The sequence below is a fragment of the Cetorhinus maximus genome, chromosome 10, assembly GCF_964194155.1.
Source record: "Cetorhinus maximus chromosome 10, sCetMax3.hap1.1, whole genome shotgun sequence".
Taxonomy (NCBI): Eukaryota; Metazoa; Chordata; class Chondrichthyes; order Lamniformes; family Cetorhinidae; genus Cetorhinus; species Cetorhinus maximus.
The window spans coordinates 61,755,813-61,772,901 of NC_135888.1; the positions used below are offsets into that span (position 1 = coordinate 61,755,813).

The 17,089-nt window shown below is 43.7% G+C and overlaps 1 protein-coding gene across 1 annotated transcript in view; it reads right to left on the reverse strand.

Annotated features, from left to right (window-relative positions):
* Positions 1-1,956: 1,956 nt before the first annotated feature.
* Positions 1,957-17,089, reverse strand: part of LOC144685724 (regulator of G-protein signaling 14-like) — a 117,661-nt gene continuing 102,528 nt past the window's right edge. The window contains exons 11-15 of the mRNA XM_078550546.1: positions 14,807-14,933; positions 12,663-12,750; positions 7,059-7,105; positions 5,840-5,978; positions 1,957-5,188 (exon numbers count right to left, since the gene is read on the reverse strand). Coding sequence (XP_078406672.1) covers positions 4,866-5,188; positions 5,840-5,978; positions 7,059-7,105; positions 12,663-12,750; positions 14,807-14,933 — 724 coding nt within the window. The 3' untranslated portion in view covers positions 1,957-4,865. The remainder of the gene's footprint in view (positions 5,189-5,839; positions 5,979-7,058; positions 7,106-12,662; positions 12,751-14,806; positions 14,934-17,089) is intronic.

Sequence of the window (17,089 nt, forward strand, 5' to 3'; positions counted from 1 at the left end):
AATGCTACCTATCTTTGTCTCAGCAGAAAATTTGGAGAAGTGGCCTTTTTTTCCATCATCTAAGTTTTAATAAATATGGCGAATAATTGAGGTCCCTGTGAGATACCAGTAGTCACATCAATTAGAGTCTCTTCTCTCTTCAAGTACCATGCCCTGAAAGGTTGTTGGCGATCTTGGACCTCCACGTTAGTCTTGCTCTGGAGGTGGGTGGATCATCTTTGTTGGTGGTACATTCAATCAGTTCGCAAGACTCTTTAAAAATATTGTTCTTTGTCTATCTCGATCTCTTTTATCATCCATCTTTCCAATCAGCATCAGACTTTCTAAATTATGATTTCTTATTACATGCCCAAGAAATTCCAACTGTCTCTTCCTGCTTTTGCTCAGCAGCGTTCCATTGGTCTCAGATTTTACTCATTATTCTTACTCTGTCTCCCAATTTCCGAACCAGGTCAATAATTTGTATTCAGCTAACGATCACTTATGAAGGATTTTATTGAATGCTTTCTGGAGGTCCATATAAATAATATCCACAGACATTTCTCTGTCAATTACTTTGGTTGATCTCTTCAAAAAATTCAATCAGACATGATCTACCCTTTACAAATCCATGCTGGCTCTCTCTAATCAATTAATAATTACTCTATCTTTCTAGTAATTTCCTGACAGCAAATCTTAGGTTAACTAATTTATAATTTCCTCATTTCCCTCTCTTACCTTTCCTTTACTTACCGTTCCTTCACTGTCGCTGGGTCAAAATCCTGGAACTACCTTCCTAACAGCAATGTGGATGTACCTATACCACATGGACTGCAGCAGTTCAAGAAGGCAGCTCACCACCACCTTCTCAAGGGCAACTAGGGGTGGGCAGTAAATGCTGGCCCAGCCAGCGAAGCCCACATCACATGAATGAATAAAAAAAAATAGCAGAGTGGCATGTGCAATGTTCTAATTTAAGAGAGACGAGACAAAGAAATAAAGATAGACAGAGAGAGAGAGAGAGTGAGAGAGAGAGACGGAAAGAGACAGAGACAGTGAGATACAGAGAGATAGTAAAAGAGAGAGGCAGAAGAACAAGGAGATACAGGTAGAAAGAGGGAGAGAGAGTGAGATAGAAAAAAGGAGATACAGATAGAAGGAGAGAGAGAGACAGCGATAGACAAGGAAAGTACGATAAAGAGAGATAGACATACTGGAGAGAGGCAGAGATAGACAGATTAAGATGGAGCAAGACAAATGGAGAAAGTGAAAAATAAGAAAAAAGACAATTAGTTGTTTGGTAGTACAGAACTTGAGTATTGCTGAAAAAAGAGACATATTGAAGCTTTTCACCTCATGAAGTATAAATTGTTGTTCCCTTCACATTTGGTGTTCTTGCGGATGTCCTGATGAGTGCAAGATAAAAAGCTTCAACAGCATGTCTCTTTTCTTCATTGATACTCAAAAAAGACAGTGAGAGAGAAAAAGATGGAAAGTGAAAGAATTAGAGACGAAAGATATAGAAAGACAAAGGGATAAAAATACAGAGTGAGAGAGGGAAATAAAGATAAAGAAAAAGATGGATAGAGAGTCAGAAACAGCAACATGTAGATAGAGAGAACGACAAATACGCGTAGAGAGGGAGAGACACTTAGAGAAGGAAAGAGAGAGAGGGAGAAAAACAGAGATTCAGATAGAGAGGGAAATAGAGGGAGACCAAGACAGATCAATATTGAGACAAAAAAATACTGACGGAAAGGCATAGCAAAATATGGATAGAGAGAGAGGGAGGGAGGGAAAGCAACAGAGACTGGCAGAGAAACAGTGAGAATGTGGGACTGAGAAAGAGAGATGTACACAGAAAGTTTCTTCTCTTTTCTAAGTCTAGCAAAAAGGTTGTGAGACTATAGTACTGAAAAATATTCTAAAAAGGGGGCAATAAGCTGGGCACACAGATTAACAGTGATATTAAAACGATGTGTAATTCAGCTTTAATACTTTTTGCAAGAAAAATTTTAACCATACTATTGTTTAGAATTACAATCATTGAACAATATATACAATAAAACACCAGGCCACACATGTCAACAGTTACTGTTTGGGAAGTTACATCACTTGAGCAGCCCTTCCTCAGACCTTAAAATAAAATAGTTTATGACCAAGGGAATAAATAGATGGAAGTCAGTGCTACTGATAAAGGTCCTGGCAAAGTAGATCCACAAAAGACATCTTTAGGGTTGAAAGAAGAGTTGGCTTTATTTGGGTCTAGCTGTTGTAACTTTGCTTCCCCTTATCTTCTTATCCTCACTGAGTATATCTTGTGTTCCAGTTATACTGTGTATCACTGAAACAAAGTCTCATGTTAACATGAAATAGGTTTGGGGCAAGGATACAAAATAAAACTCTCAAAAAATCTGGAAAAAAAAGCTGGCATCAATGACTCTGAAACTACCGGATTGTCATAAAAACACAACTGGCTTTTAGGGAAGGAAACCTGCCGTCCAGTTTGGTCAAATGTGACTCCAGGCCCTCGCCGATAACTTTGCACTGAAGAGGTCTAAGCTACTGAGTTATATGAAATCACTCCCAGTATTTGAAGGTCTGTCACCACTTTCTCAGGGAAGCTCGGGATGAGCAATAAGTGCCAGCCTTGACAGACAAAAGAAAACCTCATGTCCCTCAAACATAAAAATGTTGGCCAACACACACACACACAACCATGGACACACTCTCACAGGCACACACTCATAGCCAATTCACAGACAATCACACATACACACTCACAACCACACACACACTCACAGTTAAACACGCACAGTCAATTCACAGACAACCACATACACACAGACTCACAACCACACACACACACTCACAGTCACACACACTAAGTCAATTCACAGACAGCCACACACACACACATACATTCACAAACCATATAAACACATTCACAGTCAACCACACATGCGCAGTCACAATCAATTCACAGACAACCACACTCAGTCAATTCACAGACAACCACACACACGCACACACTAACAACCACACTCACACTTACAGCTAATTCACAGACAACCACGCACACACACACTCACAGCCAATTCAGACTTGCAGATATACTCACAGCCACACAAGCACACAAACTTACACATTCAGAGACATAAACAAACAAAGCAACACACACTCACAAACAACAGACACACAGGCAACCACACACACACACACTCGCAGGCACACACTCACAGTCAATTCACAGACAACCACACACACACACACACTCACTCACAACAATGCTCACACACTCATAGGCACACACTCACAGTCAATTCACAGACAACCACAAACACACACACACACACAGATAGAGAAACAGATGCATCTACAGCTTTGGCCACCCCTCAGTACGTGTTTAACCAAATGTTTCTACATTTAACGCTCATGCCACATTTTCACCAAAAATTTTGATTTGGGAAGAATAATCCCACAGTATTGGGAGCCTTGACAGTTTCTTTCTTCAGCCTTGTGTGGTTCCGTAGATGTAGAGAGCTGCTGCATTGTGGGCCAGTTGGAATGGACTAATTTGTGGCCTTCCTGATATGCATATAGCTGTGTGCTTTGAGCGAGGCTTAGTAATTTGTACCAAAGCAGAGCTGACATGGATAGCCCCTAAACCAGCCACACAATGTTGACACATCCCTCTTGAAAATATTCTCATGAGACTGTACAGACAATGAGATTGAGCACCCACACAGGTTATATCTCAGGTTTGACAGCCACTGTGCTTTCTTGACTGATAGCCATCCATTCACTAAATATTGTCCATCTGATTGTGATTTGTAAATGAAGCTGCCTTTGTCTTGTGAATGTGGAACTATCTCTTTGCATCAGGGGCCCATGAAGCCTGCTTATACTCACAGGCTGGAACAACAAGCTAGTGTTCCTGTGAGGGTTAGGGGCATTATTTTGTAGCCACTGGATCAGATTCACACAGAAACTCTCTCACTGGTATATGGACTCCACATGTGTTTTCCACATCACAAGGGTATGAAGCGGCCGGTTGTCACATAACATTACTACATGCCCAAATCATTTGTTGTAGTCAATGCCTGATCAATTGACATTGTGTACCACAGCTTGTGTACGTACCCTGGCTTGGAAGTGGACATTCACTGCATTTTCCTGAGATCCACATTCTTTAGTTGCATCAAGAACAAACAATATACAAAGACTAACAATAATAAGAACAACAGATATATGTAAACAAGTTAGAGATTGAATAAATGTGCCAGCTGAAGTGCTGAATTCATTTTGGAAAGATCCAGGAAATGGTTCAAATTAGGATCAGTCAGTCACATCTTTGACCCAGGTGTCTGACAGTTTAAGTCTGCCTTCCTGATCAAGAGCACATTTCTCTGAATGCAAACGGCTTTGAAGTAAATTCCAAGCAGGGCCCTTTTTGAGTTACACTGGTTCATTGCACTCAGCAGCATTAGCGGGATATTAAAACGGAGATAAATCATGAAAAGGAGGGTCCCTCATAAGTGGTGGCCTATTCCGACATTGCGATCCCGAGATCCCCAATTTCTTTCACAGCTTGGATTCTGTAAAGTGCCTTGAGCCAGGAATTCATAGCCTCATACAGCACAGAAAGAGGCCATTTGGCCCAGCTAAGAGGAAATAGAGTTCCATCGTCACTGGATTGTCGTCAACAGTCATGGCGCTGAAGGAATTGGCAGTGTCAACGCACTAGGACTCACCGGGGATTGGGAAATCCTGCCCTGTTGAGCTCAGCCCCCTGTTCCCATCATGGGGAAACAGGAAGAGCTGGAGCAGCTGCTCTAAGTTGGCCCTCCCGGTCTGCTGGCCACAACTACACCATCTTGCCATCATTAAAAAGCCGTGTGGGGGCACAGACTCTTCCGCTCTGTCGAATCTTCTTGCTGTTTGCCCTCTGAAGTGGAGATATTCGGGATTGGTTCCTTATTCAGAACTCCTGGGATCTTTTCACTCTCAGTCGCACCTTTCTCCGGACAGGTTTGATTTCTGGTGCCTTTCTTGCTCCCAGCTTCCGACTTGGCCGGCTTAAGACTAATGCCGGCCAGTTCTTCGGGAAGCTGCAGAAAGTCTGGAAGCACCAAGTCTTCCTTCTTCAGAAGGCCTCGCTGATCATTAGCACGGCAGTTCTGTGCTTTTGACAACATCTCAAACAGCGCTGCAAGAGGAAGGACAAATCATAACTCCGGTGTACAAGTGACTATCTCCCCCTTTGATTCCCTCCCTTCCTGAAGGCGAGAGTCAAGAGACAATGGCCAGAGCTTCTTCCCCTCATCAGTCAAGGGGCTACAGAGTCTAATAGGAACACCTCCACTAATGCCACATATAAGGTTTGCTGACTGCACTCTGGGATTGAACATCGGAGCTTTTGGCCAGTGCAGCTCAACTCCACATGAAACAGTGTTTGTGCCAACCAATCTGACAGCAACTCCCAAAGAACCCTCCCCTTGCCCCTCTCTCTATCCCTCTGCTCCACCACTAGCTGTTGTCCATCCCTCTATGCTCCCCCCGACGTCCTTTGGCCTTGGGTTGCCAAGGCTGGTTGGATCGTATTCCAAGAGATTACATCACATGACCTCTCCCCACCGCCACGCTCCCACCATTGATCAGCTGACTCATCAATCCTCTTGACATTTGGTCAATAACGGCAGCTACAATACCAACAATCCTCCATGCAGCAGAAACTGCTCTATCCCTCCACTTTCCTAACCCACTCTGTTCCTCCCTTTTCCACTCCTGTTCCTTAGGGTGTAGGGATTTGGCAACTATTCTTACTCACAAGCAACTAACTAACTTTTCTTTGCTTTACCTTCTACATCGTAAGTCTTGCGGTACAGCTGCTTCCTCGCTTCAGATTTTCCTTTAACTCTGTTTTTCTTAGAAGTCCGTGATGAGTTGGAGGGGCTCTCCAAGGCTTCCTTTATCTCTGTGGAAGACGCCTGCTGCATCTGTTGATAAGATATTTGGAGAAATCAGTGCACCTTTGATATCTTGTACTTTATCCCTCTGCCCTTGCAAACTACTGCTTCAGCTCCAACATGACTTTGGGCGTACATCCAGCGCTCCTGCACTCCAAGTGGAGAGTGGTGCTCAGGGTATGGATTGGTGATGATTCTTCAACACCAATTCCTCATGCCATGCTCCCATTGTCTGTAAACGTAAGCTCATCCAAAGCTCGGCTGCCCATATCCTAACTCACACCAAATCCCATTCACCTACCAACCGGGTTGCTCGCTAATCTTACTGTGTCTGGCAACGCCCCAATTTTAAAAGTCTCATGCTTGTTTTCAAATCCATCCATGGCCTCACCTATTTCTGTAACCTCCTCCAGCCCCACAACCCTCCAAGATATTGGCACTCCTGCAATTCTGCTCTCTTGCACATCCTTTACTTTCCTCACTCCATCATTGGCAGCTCTAGCTTCAGATGTTTAAGCCCTAAGCCGTGGAATTCTCTCTTTAAACTTCTGCACCTCTCTAGCTCCCCCTCCTCCTTTAAGACATTCATAGTATCAAATCATAGAAAGTTTGCAACATAGAAAGTGGCCACTTGGCCCATCGTGACTGCGCTGGCCAAGAAATGAGCCACGCAGCCGGATCCCACTTTCCAGCATTTGGTCCATAGCCCTGCAGATTACGGCACTTGAGGTGCATATCCAGGCACCTGTTAAATGAGTTGAGGGTTTCTGCCTCTACTACCCTTTCAGGCAGTGAGTTCCAGGTCCCCTCAATCCTCTGGGTGAAAAAAAATTCCTTAAAATTCCTTAAAGCCCACCTGATTGACCAAGCTGTTAGTCCCCTGTGCTAATATTTATTTATGTGACAGGGTGCCAAATTTTGTTTAATAACCCTCTGGTGCAATGTTACAGGATGTTTCAACATGTTAAAGGTGCTACATAAAGGCAAGTTGTTGTGGTCTGCAACTGCCTTTCAAACTGAAATGGGGTATTCGGGGCAGGGCTCTCTCTTCTAATGTAAAGGTGCCTTTAACAGCGCTCATTTGAGGATGGAAGATTCTGCTCCACTCACAAGGCATGTGGACAATTGGCTAGAACTCTTCTTCTCCTCTTGTCCACCTGTGAACAATGAAAACAAAACTGATGGTTAGAAAGCGCTCAGCAAGATGTTGGTTGTTTCTTAGTCACGCTGCCTTTAGATTTACTAGATCTTTATGGACGAGATGAGCCTTTCAACATATCCTATTTCCTGCAGCCAGAACATCAGTAATACTTTCCCACTGCAACATTCAATTAATCCCCAAATGCTTCCAGGGTTTTCACCTCCAGGTTGAGTCTAACCCATGTGTTGACATCCCTTTGTGTGAAGTATCAGTCCTAAATTTCGACTGAACTTTTTTTAATTTTGTCCCCTTGCCCTATTGTCACTGCTTAATTTGGAGCAATTTTCAGAATTTATCTCTCTCTTCCCGCCAAGGAAAAAATTCTGCCCTACGTTTACAAACATACGAACTGATGAAATAGGAGCAGAACTAGGCCATTCGGCCACTCGAGCCTGCTCCGCCGTTCAATAAGATCATGGCCGATCTGTCTGTGTTTCAAGTTCTACATTCCCATCCACCCGCAATAAACTTTGATCCCCCTGCCTCACAAGAATCTATCTACCTCTGCCTTAAAGTTATTCAATGACCCCACTTCCACTGTCTCCTGAGGCAGAGAATTCCAAAGTCCCACAGCCCTCTAAGAGGAAAAAATTCCCCTAATCTCTGTCCTATAAGGGTGACCCCTAATTTTAAAACAATGCCCCCTAGTTCTGGACTCGCCCACAAGAGGAAACATCCTTTCCACATCCACCTTGTCAATACCGTTCAGGATCTTATATACTTCAATCAAGTCACCCCTTACTCTTCTAAACTCCAGTGGAAACAAGCCCAGTCTGTCCAACCTTTCCTCATAAGACAACCCACTCATTCCAGGTATCAATCTAGTAAACCTCCTCTGAACAGTCTCCAATGCATTTACATCCTTCCTTAAATAAGGAGACCAAAACTGCACATGATTACCATGTCTATACTTTTGTCTCTGGTGTGAACTAATAACATAATTATGATATTTAGTACAAAAATAAATGCATATAAACTTACTACGTTTAGTAGCAAAAAATCAGTGAAATATTTATAGTTTCCATTATTTTCCATTAATTCTGATACTATTTTTGCAGTGACAAACAAAAGCGGGTAGGGTACGACTGGTAGGTGGTCCATGGGGTCTTTAGCCCCTCCGAAGCGGTCAGCACAGGAAAAGGCTTGAGAACCAGTGGAGGTGAGGGAAGGAGTGATTAAATGACAAAAGGGATCATAATGCAGGACAAAAGGTGGTGACAATGGGACAAGAAACACAAGGTGGGTCCAGAGGAGTTGTGAATGGTTTCTTGTAGAATAAAAGGGGGTAACAGAAGGTTAGAAATTTTGGCAAAGTGAAGAAGGCTCCCGTAGCCTGGGAGTGCAGTGGAAAAAGGAGATTGTGGACTATAAGACTTATCACATACCAATAGGGAACCCCGTCCTCCCCAAATATCAGCCCACAGACCTCAAGCACTCTCATTGTCTCTGGCACAGCCACCCATCTTTATCAGCACACACTATCTGAGAAAACAAAGAAATGGAAGCAACTCTTTCTAAGGTCACAGTGGCGTGTACTTATAACCCACCGTGCAACTATGTCAATCATTGCAAAAAATAAAGGCACGGTTTGCAGTGAGAGTCAACATAAGATTAGTCCTCAATTTGGAGTTTATGAGTTGGTCATGCCCAAGATGAATCCGTATTTCATATCAGACATCTTAGACTAAAATTCTTTGATTCCCAAATGGATAAAGGCTCTGGGAAGCAGTTGGCTGTAACAAAAGAATTAAACAGCTGAATGTAACAACCTAGTACTGCTACTGAGAATTTCTATGTGATTGGATTTGGCCAGTGAAAGGTCAGCTCTGTGGGGGCTGTATTTACAATTGATTGTTTAACATTTGGAGCTGGTATCTGGTGACTCACACACAATAAGGAGCAGAGAGCAATTCTCACCAGCCTGCTATTTGAGTCACAGAAAGATGGGGATTGTTTCTTAGAATGTAAAGCACAATGGCCTCTACTCCTCAATTAGTAAATGCACTGCTCAATCTGGTAGCATCACTATAGACCAGAAAAGTCTCAGGCTCCAACCCTTAGCTACACTGATCTAACTTCAGCTGGGGAATTGTTTTATTGTGATAATTGATCTCAGTACCCCTGGGCTCAGAAATAGAGGAGGGAGAAATTAACAAGGGTTTTCTGCTTTCTATGTATAACCCTCGTATACATATATCCTTGTGTACATATACCCTGTGTCTTTTGAATGAAACAATAAGCCAAGGCCCTGTCTGCCCTCTCAGCTGGACATACAAAGATCCCATGGCACTATTCAAAGAAAAGCTGGGCATTCTCCCCATTGTACTGGTCAACATTTATCTCCCAGCCACTATCACTAAAACAGGTCATCTGGTCATTATAACGTTTCTGTTTGTGGGAGCTTGCTATGCATAAATTGGCTGTCACATTTCCTATAATACAACAGTGACCACACTACAAAAGTACTTCATTGGCTGTAAAGCACATTGAGATATACATATATCTTTGTGAGGGATGTATCAATAAAGCAACAGTGTGATACTATCTGATATAGAGGTTGGATCTTTCACTTATTACAAGTACCTTCCTGAGAGACTGCCCCTTCACATAGTGGGAAGGCTCACAAATTCCCATGACCCTAAGAGCTACACTGTCTGCAGTATAGCTACAGATTGGGACTCTTGGAAAGGTAGGAGCCAGATTAAAGGCAGGGCACCGTCCTCTCGGCAGAGGCTCCTGACTCAGACTAACCACCTGACTATGTGAAAATATCTTCATTATGAAGAGCTTATTACCGATTGAAAAATATCAACATCAAGGCCTGGATTTTCTTTGCGTTTGTGCTCAATGGGCACACAAATCACATTGACAAAAAGATTGTGGTGTTTTGGGAATAAGTGAGTTACATATATGTATAATATGGTCAAATCTTATTGATCTTTCACATCCATCCATCAACCCTCCACCAATAAAACTGGCCATAATCCAAAATGTGAGTTTACTCAGGCATATTCTGGTGAGATTGAGGCTGATACTTGTGTGTAACCTAACATCGGCAAAATGAGGCCTATTTCTCGATTTAACTTTCTGATTACAATCAAGGAGGAAATTTTAGACTCAACAATGAAGGACAAGGATCTGCTAGGTGCAATATAAAAGTTAAATACTCCGGATGCTGGAAACGTTAAACAGAAACAGAAAATGCCGCAGGTACTCACCAGGTCTGGCAGCATCTCTGGAGAGAGAAACATAGCTAACGTTTCAGATCGATGACCCTTCATCGGAACTAATTTTTTTCTCTCTTCTCAGATGGTGCCAGCCTGCTGAGTATTTCCAGGATTTTCTGTTTTGTACTTCTGCTGAATGTAAAGCAAGATGATATACCAAGTGGAGCTAAACTAGGTTCCCTGGATAAGTATCAATGAAGGCAATGCATTGTCTAACTAGGCACAGGCAATTCTAATGAATAAATAAATGAACTAATTACCTAACTGCAAATAGCTTTATGCTGCTTTTTCTGATTATGCCCTTCAATAAAAAATGTTAATTACCAATGTAACAAATACAAAGGAAGGCAGGATCCCATAATATTCTTAAAACAACATTATCAACAATTTGGATATTACATGCTCCTAATCCGATTGGCTGTCTTGTCACTCCCACTTAAGGTTGCCAACCTTCCAGGACTATCCTGGACTCTCGGGCAACTAAAAACAGTTCTTCAAGACACAGCTACAAACAATGTAGGAGAAAAACCATTGGAGTATTTAGAAAAGTTTTTAACTTTCTTGGAGCACTTTTGTCTACTACTTATAAAAGAATGAACATGGGGAGAAGAGACAGTCACAAATCATCCAATTGGATAATAAAGACTTGCTTTCTGGAATTGGTGTGGGAAAGTGGTACGCTGCAAGTCTAGACATCTCAGCTGACCAATGCTGGGACTGCAGGGAGTGGAGTGTCGGAGGTGGGAGGTCACGTGATGAGATCTCCAGGAATGTGTCTGACCAGTGTTGGCAAACTTACTCCCGCTTGAAAGTCTTCATATGTCAGCCATTTCGGGTGAGGGGTGAACAGGCTCCAGCTGTGTAGCCTTCACCAGCTCTGCTCGCTCCGCCTCTATCTTCAATGTTGATGCTTGAATATTAAAGGGGGTGCACTGAAGAGGTTCCTGGGCCTGAAAAGTGAAACTCAAAGCAAGAGTCTGCGCCTTTGAGAGGGGAGAGGAGAAAACTTTGGCAGATGGCATATAACATGGAAAAATGTGAAGTTATCCACTTTGTAGGAAAAACAGAAATGAAGAGTGTTTCTCAAATGGTAAGAGACTGGGAACTGTTGACATCCAAAGGGACCTGGATGTCCTTGTTCATAAATGACTGACAGCAAACATGCAAGTTCAACAAACAATTAAGAAGGCAAATGATATGTTTGCTTTTATTGCAAGAGGGTTTGAGTACAGGAATAAAGAAGTCTTGCTGCAGTAGTATAGAGCCTTGGTGAGATCACACCTGGAGTATTGTGTACCATTTTGGTTTCCTTATTTAAGGAAGAATATACTTGCCATAGACCAAGTGCAATGGAAGGTTCACCAGGCTGATTCCTGGGATGGCGGATTGTGCTTTGCAGAGAGATTATGGAGACTGGGCCTGTATTCCCTAAAGTTTAGAAGAATGAGAGGTGATCTCATTGAAGTGTACAACATGCTTATAGGGCTCAGCAGGGTTGGTGGAGTAAGGGTGTTACCCTGGCTGGGGTGTCTAGCACAGTCTCAAAATAAGAGGTAGATGAGGAGGAATTTCTTCACTCAGAGAGTGGTGAATCTTTGAAATTCTTTATTCCAGTGGACTGTGGAGGCTCAGTCATTGAGTATATTCCAGAAAGAAATTGATAGATTTCTGGCTATTAAAGATATCAAGGGATACAGGGATAGTGCAGGAAAATAACATTGTAGTAGAAGATCAACCATGATCTAACTGAATGGTGGAACAGGCTTGAGGGGCCAAATGACCTGCTCCTGCTCCTGTGTTCCTAACTTAAGAAGCTTAACAACATCCAGGGCAAAGCAGCCTGCTTGATTTGCACCCCATCTACTACTAAACATTTACTCCCTCCACCACCAACGCACAGCAGCAGCAGTGTGTACCATCTACAACATGCACTGCAGCAAATCACCAAGGCTCTTTTAACAGCATCTTTCAAACCCACAACCACTACCACCTGGAAGGACAAGGGCAGCAGATAGATGGGAACACCACCACCTGGAAGTTCCCCTGCAAATCACACACCATCCTGATTTGGAAATATATCGCTGTTCTTTCTGTTGCTGGATCAAAATCCCAGAACTCCCTCCCAAACAGCACTGTGGGTGTACCTACAATAGATGGTCTGCAGTGCTTCAAGGCAGTGGCTCCCCACCACCTTCTCAAGGGCAATTAGGGATGGGCAATAAAGGCTAGCCTAGCCAGCAATGCCCACATTCCATGAAAGAATAAGAAAAACTGAAAAATACACACCCTGCTCAGGTTTCTTGTCCAGGATCACTCGCTGATTCTCCAGGCAGGACACTGTGGCATCCAGTTTCAGAGGCTCGGACACTCCACTCTATTTAACATAGATTAAAGAAAAATAATTCACTAGACCATTCCAATTGCTCTTGGTTAAAGCTACTCCACCAGAGTGTGCGGCAGGACCAGTTCACAACCAGCTTTCTTTAGGGGGCCTGAAATAATGTTGCAGTTTGACTGTGAACATTTTGAGGCTTTCATTTAGTATGTTATGCAAGAGCTGGATCCGTTACAGACTAGGTCAGGAATCACCTCTTACAGAGTTAGGGTCTGCATAGAATTATCAGCACCAGACTGATCTCCAGAACTAATTTTGATCATCTAGGTGTTGGGTATGGGGCTTTTAGAAGAGGAACTTGACAGATATTTTTTTCAAATTGACCTGTGTTTTTTAACCTGGATTTTCACATCTCCCAGCGGATCGCATGGTTACGGGTGGGGTAGGGAACATGTATTGTGAAGATATAGCAGGATAGCGAGCTTATTTGGGACCTCAGGTGTTGGTCACCCTGTCCTTTAGCACATTGACCCAAGCCCAGCTAAGGGTTCCATGCTCAGGGTTAGGAGCAATGGCCAACGAGCAAATTTTTGGTGGTGATGAGGATAGAGCCAGAACCTGAAGGGACAATGCTGCTTGCAAAGGGGGCAGGGGCCAGGGCTGGGGGCAGTGGAATCCTTCAGGAAGAAGACTTTTTTAAAATTCATTCATGGGAAGTGGGCTTCACTGGCTGGGCCAGCATTTATTGCCCATCCCTAGTTGCCCTTGAGAAGGTGATGGTGAGCTGCCTTCTTAAATCGCTGCAGTCCATGTGGTGTAGGTACACCCACAGTGCTGTTAGGGAGGGAGTTCCAGGATTTTGATCTAGCGACAGTGAAGGAACAGCGATATATTTCCAAGTCAGGACGGTGAGTGGCTTGGAGGGGAACTTGTCTTTCCTTAGACTTGTCTTTCCTTAAGTGTAAACGTGAGGAAGGCAATAGGAAACCATCTCATGTATTCTTTTCACTAGTTGTACTGCTCACTGAAATTGAAACTGGAAAGAGGAAAATGCAAAACCTTAAGGTGTGGAGTAATGAGCAGGGGATCTGACCTTCAGCAGATCACTAGTGACTCAGGATGGGTGGAAATGGTCTTTTCATGTCTGCCATTGTTCAAATTCTCATACCATTAAATATTTTGATTTTCAGATAAGCAACCAGTCAGGTCCAGAATAGTGGAGCTAGTCTGCAAGGTGGAGTTTGCAAGCTGGCAGTGAGTTGCTGCATAGAAAGTGGTCTCAAATGTAGCTGTTTTTCATTTATCATTGGAAATCCTGTCAGCCTTGCATGGCACAACTAAAACACCAATTTCAGCTCCTGCACTGATTATTGGTCAACATCCAAGTGGTGCTGTAGGATGGCAATCTGCAAAGTGCAAATCAGGTAACTGATTGTGATGCTTGGACTTTCTTTCGTGATTTTAAAATCTTTATTTAATTGTTTTGAAGTCTTCAGCTCCCCAAGGCAGCTCTCTTCCTTCAGAGAGCTTTCAATCATGGCCGAGTTTACATCAGTGCCTGCCCTCCTCCCACCCCCATTTCAGTGCGCGCTTCACGCTGGCTGGCCGTTAATTGGCCAGCCAGCCTGAAATCGCGGACAGGGGCCGATCGCGGTCGGCAGTCCGTTCCCCGGCCAATCCCAGGCCTGCCGAACGCGCCTGCCTGCCGGCCTACAAATCCTGCCCAAGGTGGGCACTCAAGAGCCATACTGAGGGAATGCTGCACTGTCAGGTGCATCTTTTGGATGGGATGTTAAGCCAAGACTCTATCTGTCCTATCAATTGGAAGTAAGAGAATGCCTGACACCATTCAAAGAAAGGAAGTTCCCCAGTATTTCTCTTTCAATCAACACCTAAAATTGATTATTTAACCTTTACCTCATTGCTGTTTGTGGGATCTTGCTGTGTGCAAATTGGCTGCCACGTTTACTTCATTACAACAATGACCACACTTCAAAAATAATTTATGAGCAGTGGAGTGCTTTTGGATGTCCTGAGGGCTTGTGAAAGGCTCTATAGAAGTGAAATTCTGTCAGGTTACTGTATTAATACATACAATTTTAGCTTCCATTTCCTTGGCACTCAAGTTATATTTGATCAGAAATGGCTGCAAAGCCTCAGACACGGTTTTAGCAGGTTTAGCCATGACCCAAAGTTGCCGATTTACTGGAATGAGTTCCAACCTGAAAGGGAATGAAAGTGAAAGATAGTGAATGACTGAAAGTTAACACCCAGCAAATTCCCCCTGAAGTCATGGTTTAAAATTACTTCACTTTCACCACAGCTTAGGAAACAAACTGGAGATCAAATTCACCAATCCTAACTTCCCTATTAGGAAGGGTTCGAAGGGAATACACATCAGGGAAGAGGCACTACCGTGGCACCTCAAGACAACATGCATGTTAGTTCTGGCTCAGTTGGTAGCTCTCTTGCTTCTGAGTCTGAAGATTGTGGGTTCAAGTCCTGCTCTTGGTCTTAAGCACAACACACTACTTCCACACTCCACTGTTGGAGGCTACCTCTCCCTTTCAGGCAAGAGATTAACCTAAGGCACCAGCTATCCTCTTAGGTGGATGTAGAAGAGCCCATTATTCAATGAAGAGTAGGGGAGCCATCCCTGATGTCCTGGCCAATGTTCACCCCTCAATCAACACCATAAAAAACAATGGTTACCACATTGCTGCTAGGTGCAAATTAGCAGCTGTATTTCCTACATTCCAACAGTGATGACACTTCAAAAAGTACTTCATTAGCTGTAAAGTGCTTTGAGGTATCCAGTGCTGGTGAAAGGTGACATATAAATTCAAGTCATTATTTTCTTCATGACATGCCAGTATGTCTCAGAAAATAAAGGAATCCATATTTTAACAGTACGTGCAGTTCTGACTCTGAATGCATCTTGCTGAATACTACTGTTTCTTCCCAAGAGGTTTGCAGCAGAGTGACACACCCAATTTCCCAACCTAAAGGAATGGTTCATGAATCGAGAGGACTTTGGAAGGAGGAAGGGCAGGGCAGAACTTTTCAAGGAGCAAAAATAATGCAAGTGCCGGATTGCCGGAGACTGAGGTCGCACATGGGTTCCACTGCAAAGGACTCAGACGAGGGCAGTGATGTGCCAGGCTACAGGGAAAGGCTGATGAATGTACATACCAAAACTGCATTATGAAATCTGCCAAAAAGCCTGTATTCAATGTCAATCTTTAGAATGCAGAGGAGTCTGGCACCAGCTTGGCAAAGCGCTTTGTGCAGATGTTGCAGCCCATCCTTTCCAGCAATGTACTGGTGGTCAACTCGGTCAACACACTTGTAGACTCAACCATGATGGGGCTTCTGATGGCAGATGTTGCTGCTTCATTTCAGTACCAGCAGCTTCCACTAAAAGTCTGAGTGTTACAGTGGATGTTCAGACTGCTGTCACGAAAGCTCAGACTGCTGCCATCATGGCTCTAGGTTATAGTGTGTAAAGGGGTTTTTAGGTCTGATGGCGGTTTTACAGTCTGTCCTGCAATAGCTTATTAGGATTGCAGAGGTCCTATCCGCGAGGAGCAGCGGTAGTTTCATGGAGCACGAACCTTCTATCTCCTCTCGGGATAGCAGTATTTGTAATCCCATATTTGCCACTCTGCCAGTGTCCTTGCTTAATTTGTCTGTCAGCTAGCTAGCCGGGCTGCTGCCACCCTAATGCCAGGGTGGTGCTGTCTGAAGCCAGGGCTTCTTTGCGCAGAGCTGTTCCAAGGCATCCTGCAAGGCCATCTACAGTCTCCTTCACTGCAAGTCAGCAGCCTCAAACCAGCCATATTGCAGCCACAATGAAGTAGCACCTCATAGGAACATCAGGACAGGCAAAGGTACAGGGAAGACAAGCATTAAGATAACGTAGAAGGTTAATTAGTTTCATTTGGTATGACATATGGCATGATTTAATTTATAAATTTGGAATGGAATGCATATTTTGTGTTGGTTTTTAGTAACGCGTTGGGGCGAAGAGAGCAGTGTGATGGTCAGTGACAGAGGGAAACTAAGGAATATGGGACTCTTGGTGAACAGGGAATTCGGGTTGAGGTTACTGGCATCCCACTTGAATTATTTCTTCACAGACAGCCCAGTCAGAAAGGGACTATATAAGCTGTGGCCTCCTTTCCTCTTCCACCACCTCCTCTTCCTTATTCCTCCTCTTCCTCCTTCTTCTAGCAGCTTGTCCTGCTCTGCATGGCCTCTCTTCATTCTCCCAGACATGACTGATCTCAAAAGGAAGGCCGCCTCTTGCACCCAGACCTGGGAGCAACTGGCTTATGCAGAAGCCTTGAAGTCAGCAAAAAGTCTTTCAGCACCTGCC